General features: G+C 48.8%; 1 protein-coding gene across 2 annotated transcripts in view; it reads left to right on the top strand.

Annotated features, from left to right (window-relative positions):
* The first annotated feature begins 4,413 nt into the window (after positions 1-4,413).
* CLEC4C (C-type lectin domain family 4 member C) overlaps positions 4,414-8,529 on the top strand; it is a 29,019-nt gene continuing 24,903 nt past the window's right edge. The window contains exons 1-3 of one of the 2 annotated variants that reach the window (XM_006146621.3): positions 4,414-4,482; positions 5,083-5,213; positions 6,118-6,210. In XM_006146621.3, coding sequence (XP_006146683.2) covers positions 5,129-5,213; positions 6,118-6,210 — 178 coding nt within the window. In that variant the 5' untranslated portion in view covers positions 4,414-4,482; positions 5,083-5,128. Of the gene's footprint in view, positions 4,483-5,077; positions 5,214-6,117; positions 6,211-8,529 lie in introns of both variants that reach the window. The other variant, XM_027771095.1, reaches the window with a different exon arrangement.

Raw genomic sequence — 8,529 nt, 5'->3', positions numbered from 1 at the left:
GGCGTGAGTTTAAGCCACCGGGTCCAGGACTTGAACTGTGGTTGACTACATGGGAGTCCAGCTACATAGCCATTACATTAACTGCTGGTCCCTAAAATTCTTTAAAGAATTATTTTATTTAACTTTATTTATTTTAATTTGAGCAGAGGGAGACAGAGTGAGAGAGAGAGAGAGAGAAAGCGAGAAAGCAAGCCGCCAGGTCTGGGACTTGAATTGTGGTCAACCATGTGGGAGTCCAGTGCCCTTAACCACCACATCCCTCTTTTTCTGATTTTTATTTTTTATTTTATTTTATTTTTTGGTTGAGGGCACATGCACTCACCAGAGAGAGAGACAGTGAAGAGAGAAAACCGCTAGGGAGGGCTTGGTCACCACAGTCCTTTTCCCTCTGTAACAAAACCCAGTTTCTGACTTGTGGTTCGGCCTTGGAATGGTCAGTTCTTACGGTGCTTAAACACTCACGGACTGAATGATAGTATGTACCAAATTCTAGTTTTTCCCAGTGGAGAATTGAAAAGTAAATGAACCATCAAATCAAATTTTCAAAATTAGTCCTGAGGGGCTGGCAGGTGGCGGTTAAGGGCATTGGACTCCCACATGGCTGACCGTAGTTAAAGATCCGGACCTGGCAGCTTGCTTTCTCACTTCTCTCTCTCTCTCTCACTCTGTCCCTCTCTAGTCAAATTAAAAATAAATAAATAAAGATCAATAAAATAATTAAAAAACATAGTCCTGACCCAGATCCACACTCCCCTTAGCAGGGTGTTCATTTCATCCCCTTTCCCACCCTATCCTCAGGGGATCATTGACCCAATGTAAAACAGATTTCTTTTCTATTCCGGCCCTGTCTAGCCCCGGGGAGGGGAGGAATATGTAGAAATGGCTACCAAAGTTTAGCAAACAAAGGTCACCGGGGGACAGAGGGATATGGATGGCCCAGGAGAGAATAGCCCGGTTTCTCAGTAGGTGTTAAAGTAGAAAAAAGAACTTAGCCTGTAGGGGGAACTCAACGAGGTGGAGTGAGGGTAATGGTGTTGCAGAGCAAAGGGAACCATCTAGCCCCTGTGATAATCCTCTTACCCAGACCTCAGCTGTCGCTCTAATCAGTGCATGCAGCAGAAAATAAAGCCATTGACCTTAACAGGGCATCCGATATACCCGAGTATTTCAGGACGGCCCAGTATTGGAGTTGCTGTACAGGGGTTAAAGAAAGAGGGTGTGCGGTTCCTGCTGCTAGGAGTCAATAGCTTTGATCACGGGAAAGAAAGTTCAAAGCTAGGGCACATAGATTGATATTGGAAAGGGAATTCAGGGGGACCAGCAAGTGGCCTGGTGGTTAAGGCACTGGACACTCTCACATGGCTGACCACGGTTTGATTCCTGATCCTGGTGGCTTGCTTTCTGACTTTCCCTCTCTTTCTCTTTCTCTCTGGTCAAATTAAAATGAACGAATAAATAATTAAAATGAAATAATTCTTGAAAAAAAGAAAATAATTCAGATTTAAGGAAGCAATTGTTTATGGTACTGGAATGGGTAAGGGTACAAAAATGAGGTAATGAAACAAAACTTTTTTTATTAAATTTAAATCTAGAAGTGACTTACAGATAGTGAACAAATCTCAAGTGAACAATGGCTTAATGAATATTTTTAAAAGAATTATTTAATTTTATTCATTCATTTATTTTAATTTGACTAGAGAGACACAGAGAAAGAGAGAGAGTGAGAAAGCAAGCCAAGTCTGAGAGGAGCCATGGTCAGTAACGTGGGAGCGTCCAGGGCTGTAACCACCACGCCACCTACTGGCACCCATGGCTTAATGAATTTTTATTTATGTGCGCAAGTCATGTAAAGAAACCCCGGTCAAGGGAACCAGCAGTTAGCATAATGGCTAGACTCCCACGTAGTCGACCACGGTTCACGTCCCGGACCCGGTGGTTTAAAATTCACGCCAGGCGCGTGTGCGTGCGTGCCCAAGATCCCGAGAGGAGAATGGAGGAGAAGGGATTGCGGTGTGGCCATCCCCCCTGGGGGGTGGGTGATTTCTCGCTTTCTGTCTCTATGTCTCTCTCTGTCTGTCTGGCGATGCACGCGGACTGTATAGCGAAAACCTCTCCAAAAAAAAAAAGAAAAAGAAACCCCGGTCAAGGGACCAGCAGTTGGCTATGTCGTTGGACTCCCACATAGTGGACCACGGTTCGAGTCCCAGACCTCGTGGCTTAAACTCACACTGGGCACGTGTGCGTGCGAGTGCAAGATCTCGAGGGGAGAATGGAGGAGAAGGGATTGTGGCATAGCCGTCCCCCTGGGGGATGATTTCTCACTTTTTGTCTCTCTGTCTCTCTATCTTTCTGGCAAGTGCCCGCTCCTATAGCAAAAAAAAACTCTCCAAAAACAAAAAAGAATTATTTTATTTAACTTTGTTTATTTATTTGATTTATTTGAACTTGACTGGAGAGGGACAGAGAGAGAAAGAAAGTGAGAAAGCAAGCTGCCAGGCCTGGGACTCAAACTGTGGTCAACCAAGTGGAAGTCCAGCTCCCTTAACCACTATGCCATCTGCCAGCCCCTATTATTATTTTTTAAATTATAATTTATTTAATTCTATTTGTATTATTGTTGTTAGTATTAATTTGACTAGAAAGAGAAAGAGAAAGCAAGAAAGGAACCCATCAGGTTCGGGACTTGAACTGTGGCCAACCATGTGGGAATCCAGTTCCTTTAATCACCACACCACCTGTCAGCCCCAACTATTATTATTATGTTTTAATCTTACCAAAAAGAGACAGAGAGAGAGGATGGGAAAGTGAGAAAGCAAGCTACCAGGTTTGGGACTAAAACTGCTGTCGGCCATGTGGGAGTCCAGTGTCTTAACCACTACACCACCATCCCACACCAGGCTTTGCTTTTCTAATTATTGAGTTAATTTTATTATCATCATTATTATTTTAAAATTTGCTACAGGGCATGTGCGCCTACCAGAGACAGACAGAGAGAGAGAGAGAAAGAGAGAAAGCAAGCCGCCAGGTCTGGGACTCAAACTGTCATCGGGTGTGTGGGAGGTCAGCACCTTAACCAATATGCCACCTGCTGGCCCCAAGGTTATTTTTTTAGACCTATTAATTTATTATTATTATTATTATTTTAAAGAATTATTTTAACTTTATTCATTTATTTTATTTTAATTTGATCAGAGAGGGACAGAGAGAAAGAGAGAGAGGGAGAGAGAGAAAGAGAGAAAGCAAGCTGTTCAGGATTCGAACTGCCATGGGCCATGTGGGAGTCCAGCGCCCTTAACCACCACTCCACCTACAGCACCATATTATTATTATTTTAAAAATTAAGTATTTAGGGGGCCTGCAGGTGGCATGGTAGTTAAGAACCCTGGAATCTCTCTGCAGTTCGAGTCCCGTTCTCTCTCTCTCTCACTCTCACTCTGTCCCCCTCTTATCAAATAAATAAATAAAGTTAAATAAAATAATACCTTAAAAAGTTTTAAAATTAAAAAAATTATTTAGTTTATTAATTTTTAAAGAATTATTTTTATTTTAATTTTATTCATTGTCATTATTTTATTTTTTAAAAGTTGACCACAGACAGATAGAGAGGGAACAGTGAGAAAGCAAGCCGCCGGGTCTGGGACTCGAATAATGGTCAGCCATGTGGGAGTCCAGCCACCTTAACCACCACGCCTCCTTCAGGCCCCAATATATTGCTATCGTTATTACTTTAAAATTTGGTGTAGGGCACGTATGCTCACTATCCATAGATAGACCGAGTGAGAAAGCAAGCCATCAGGCCCAGGACTTGAACCATGGTTGACCAGTGCTTTAACCACCATGCTACCTGCTGGCCCCTATTATTATTATTATTTTTAAACTTTACCCGAGAGAGAAAGAAAGCAAGCCACAGGGTTTGAGACTCTAACTGCTGTTGGTCAGGTGGGAGTCCAGCACTCCATCCACCACGCCACCTGCCAGCCCCATGGTCCCAAGTGTTTAGGCAGTTATAGGCAAATGCTAAAGGATACCCTGTCCTTATTCCAAACACTGGACACTCACCCCCGGTGCTGTCTGGGGAGGAGACTGGAAGTTCACTTGTCGATCAGTACGTCTCGTCTATTAGGAAAGAGGTATTCAGTGGCTAGTCCTAACAGCACACACTCCACTGTTGCTAGTTCCACTGTGGTGTGAGCCCTAAAACTTCATGTGCTGCCTCGATGTCCCTGAGCCTTCCAGGGTCCCAGAGGCTTAGTCGAGAGTCCCCTGGTGGAGCTCCCGTCACCTGGACCAGCTGCTGTCCCGTCCACCTGGTCCTAACCACAGGTTTCACTTCCCTGGCAGCCACAGACTCGTTCCCTCCAGCCAATCACACCCTACCTCGGGCCGAGAGCCCACCTCACAAACCCTGCCTCCCCTCTCCTTCCCTGGGCGCCCCACAGAACCTCTGCCTGACCCTGGTGTGTGCTTGCTCTGGCCCAGGCTGTGAGTATTCTGTGACCGAACTGCTGTCAGTCCCATTTGTACATGTTGTGTTGGGGTTGTCCGGCCGTCCCCACGACCCTACCTGGGACTCCTTCCCTCACCAACCAACCAGGTGAAGAGGAAGTGAGCGAAAGGGCTAGGATTCTTCTCTGGATTTGTCCTCTTCAGAGGCAGCCTTCGCTACATTGTCTCATCATTCTCAAAGTTTTCTCCTGCGATTCTCATACCTGACCTGGGCCTCTGTGCAGTTCTGCTTTTATTCTGAAATGTGACTTGTCATTCTCTCTTCCTTTTTTTTTTTTTAGAGAGAGATTTTTGCCATGGCTGGAGAGACAGAGAGACAGAAAGCAAGAAATGACTCCCCCGACCCCAGGGGGAATGGCCATGCTGCACTCCCTCCATTCTCCTCCCAGGATCTTGGGCACACAAGCACACACACCAGTGTGTTTCAAGCTGCCAGGCCTGGGGATCAAACAGCAGTCGGCCACGGGAGAGTGCAGTGACAGATCCGCTGGCCCTAATAATGTATATTTGAAACTGGAAATGTTAGCTCCCTGCAGAAAGCCTCCTGAGTCACGTCTCTTTCCTTTGCTAGAGTAGGTGAAGGATCTCCGAGCGTGGCCTCCAGGTTAACATCTTCAGGGAGATGTTGACAGAAGGCTCTGAACCTCCCCTGTGGAGCCCAAAGGGCAGTGAACGCACCATGGCGCTTGGACGGTCTCAAGGTCGAGGTGAGCATGTACCATCTCCTCTGTTTTAGGCCAGGGGTCGGGGCGTGACCTAGTGAGAGAACAGGCAACCAGATGAAACGGATGAATTTGGAAGGAGACAACATTTTGTGAAACAATGGTTTAATCGTAATAATTTCAGTATTGAAATACGTATGGGCCTACGACGCTAGGATGAGGGAAAGATAATAGGAGAAAACAAAACAAAATCAACTCAGGTCTAGAAATCTTTGAAGGATTATAAACTTGACCATACAAAGAGGGGATAAATTGGAGGGAACCAGCAGTTAGCGTTAATGGCTATGTCGCTGGACTCCCACGTAGTCTATGGCGGTTTGTGTCCCGGACCCAGTGGCTTAAAATTCATGCCGGGCGCGTGTGCGTGCGTGCCCAAAATCCAGAGAGGAGAATGGAGGAGAAGGGATTGCGGCGTAACCATCCCCCCTGGTGGGTGATTTCTCGCGTTCTGTCTCTCTGTCTCTCTCTGTCTGGTGAGCACATATGCCCTATAGCAAAAACCTCTCAAAAAAAAAAAAAAAGAATTTATAGGGTCTCCCTCTCTCTCTTTTTAAAAGAAATTTTAATTTGATTTTGTTTATTCATTCATTTATTTTATTTCGACCAGAGAGAGAGAGAGTGAGAAAGTCCAGGACTCGAACCTCAGCCCACCATGTGGGAGTCCGTAATCACCATGCCATCTGCTGGCCCTGGGATCTGGTTTCTCATGAGCAGTGCATTACCACTGTGTCATGGAGCCAGGCTCTATGGTCTCTTCTTGCTTTCACAGTTTTTTCTTTTTAATTTGTTTTGTTCAGAGCTTAACCTCACTTCTAAGTTCCTCGGGACTCTGGCTTCCCTGGCCGTCTGGTGGAGAAGTAATAACCTCATGCATTGGTCTTGTTCACAGAGCAGAGAGTCTGGAGGCTCCAGGTGAAGGTCTGGGCCCTGGCTGCGGTGTCCATCTCACTCCTTGCAGCCTGTTTCATTGCAAGCTCTTTGGGTGAGTTCTTGCGGAAGTGCAGTGACATCTCGATCGTTTTCCCAGTCACGGCCTACAGATTTCCTAAAGAAGTAGCTTCTCCTTTCCTGATATAAAATGGCAACCCTAACTTAGAATGCCATGCTTCTCATGAAATAAGTTATTTTTTTTATTTATTTATTTATTTATTTATTTTAATTTGACCAGAGAAGAACAGAGAGAGAGAGAAAGCGAGCCACCAGGTCAGGGACTCGAACTGCTCAATCTGTTTGGCTGAAAATACTGATACACGGATAAACACGTCCACCCCAGAGCCCTCACCCTCACTCTTGGACTGGGATTGTGGAAGAGGATGGGGGGCCCTCTGCTCTCCCCTTTAGGCATCTCTTGCTGTTTTTCCTGCTGGAAGGTGGGGTGGGCGGAACCATTCCGTGCAAGGGGCCTGGCAGTACTGGTTAGAAAAAGGAGCCTGAGGAGGAACTCCCCGCATACGGAGCAGGCCAGGCCTCACCCAGTGGCCAGGGGAACACTTGCATGGCATGGAGGCCTGGGGACTGACTGCGGGGGGACATGCTCTCATCCCCTCTCCTAGTTTGCCAGGCTGAGACCTTCTCACAAAGGGCCTGCCATTAAGGACCACGGAAGATAAGTGACAGACCCACAGGGGTTGGGCCAGGGAGGATGTCTCAGGGTTCTGAAGGATGGGTAGGAGTTTTCCATGGGGACAGCCACAGCAAGCTGGTGCCAGCATGGAGTCCACCCTCGAACACCATGGCTGCGGTTTCACAGAGGACAGACTCCTCTGAGCAACATGCCCGCTCACTCCAGCCTCCAGCAGCTCTGCTGTTCCTCCCCAACCAGAGCAGAGCAAACTGCCCGTGTAATCCTGCTAGGAAGGGGCAAAGGTGGGTTCAAACCCAGGACTGCGACTCCAGAGCTCAGCCCCAAGGCTCCTGCATGGAGCCACTGTGCATGTGACCTAACCTCCAGAGGACGCAGGCCAGGACTCGCCCATGGCCTTGGGGATCTGTGGGCCCTCAGGAAAGTAGTCTTCATCTGGGACCTCAGGGAGGACCCCCAAAGAGCCTGGCATGGGGGAGGATGGGAGAAGCAGGCCTGGGGGAAGACAGGCTTGTTTAGGGAGAACTCTGAGACTTGGTGGAGAGGGGGCAGAGGGGGCCAGGATTTGTTCTCTGATGCTGGGAGAAGAAATTCATGCATGGCCTTCTACCTTCAGGACCAGGGCAGGGGACTGCAGGGAGCCACTTCCCACCTACCTTCAGGACAGTCTGAGGGAAGGCCCTGGCTGATCCATGGGTAACTCCGGGCAGATGCTTTGGGGGTCTGTGTGGGTTCAGGTCAAATGTCCTTGGAAGAGGCCAGCCTCCCTTGGCCTTGCTTGTAGTAGGCTCCCTCCAGCTCAGCACTGAAGGAGAGTGGCAGGGATGCCCAGAGGCTGGCATGGCGTCCCTGCGGACCAGCCTTGCATCCTTTTCACAAAGACTATGTTGAGCATAGGGGCAAAGGGCCCCCACACACACACACCCGTGGCATCTGGAGCCCTGAGCCCCTTGGCCAGCCCAGGCTGAGGCTAAGGGAGTTCCCCGAGGCGCAGACGTGTTGTCTGTCGCGCAGGCGTGGTGGCTGCTTTACTTCCACCAGCCTCCCGCAGACCTGCCATGGGTCCAGCTCTGGGTCCTGCTGTCCAGGGCTGTGGGCTGGAGGGGATGGGACCTAGTGGTGAGGAGGGGAGGGCAGGGCCTGCCCTAGTGGGCAAGGCTAGGAGTGGACGTGCAATGATCCTGGGGTTGGGGCAAGGTTCGGCGGCTAAACTTGGAGGGGGTCACGCTTGCTGTGGAAGTCACTGGAGCTGCAATAATTAGACAAGTAATATGTGAATATGTTCTTAAAACAAATAGCAAAGTTACTTTGCTCTCCCAGCCCCGCCTCTGACCCTAACGGTCACTGCCGTTTCCAGCTGGAGCTGAGGGTTTCCGGACTTGGTGTCCCCATGTGGGTGGAGGGTGGAAACCCCACCACAGCACTCCCCAGCAGGGCTGGTTTCTTTTGGGGTCTGCACAGGCCACCTTCCTGCATTTGTCAGGAACCCATTTCCCAGTGTCCTCTGGTAAGAGGCCAAGTGCTTTATAGATTTTCACTACAGCAACCCATGCCAGTAATGACCCTGGTCTGTGCCGCTCGGCAGCCCGCCTGGTGTTTCGTGAACAGAGCTGCAGTGGCCAGCAGGGAGGAGAGCCATGGCGACCAGTGGGAGGGCAGCCACAGTGGCCAGCAGGGAGGAGAGCCACGGGGGCCAGAGGCAGGGGAGGCCCCGGGGGC

Source organism: Tupaia chinensis, unplaced genomic scaffold, assembly GCF_000334495.1.
Source record: "Tupaia chinensis unplaced genomic scaffold, TupChi_1.0 Scaffold000183_1, whole genome shotgun sequence".
NCBI lineage: Eukaryota > Metazoa > Chordata > Mammalia > Scandentia > Tupaiidae > Tupaia > Tupaia belangeri.
Note: the sequence above shows the minus strand (reverse complement) of the source record. Positions and strands in the feature narration are given on the sequence as shown.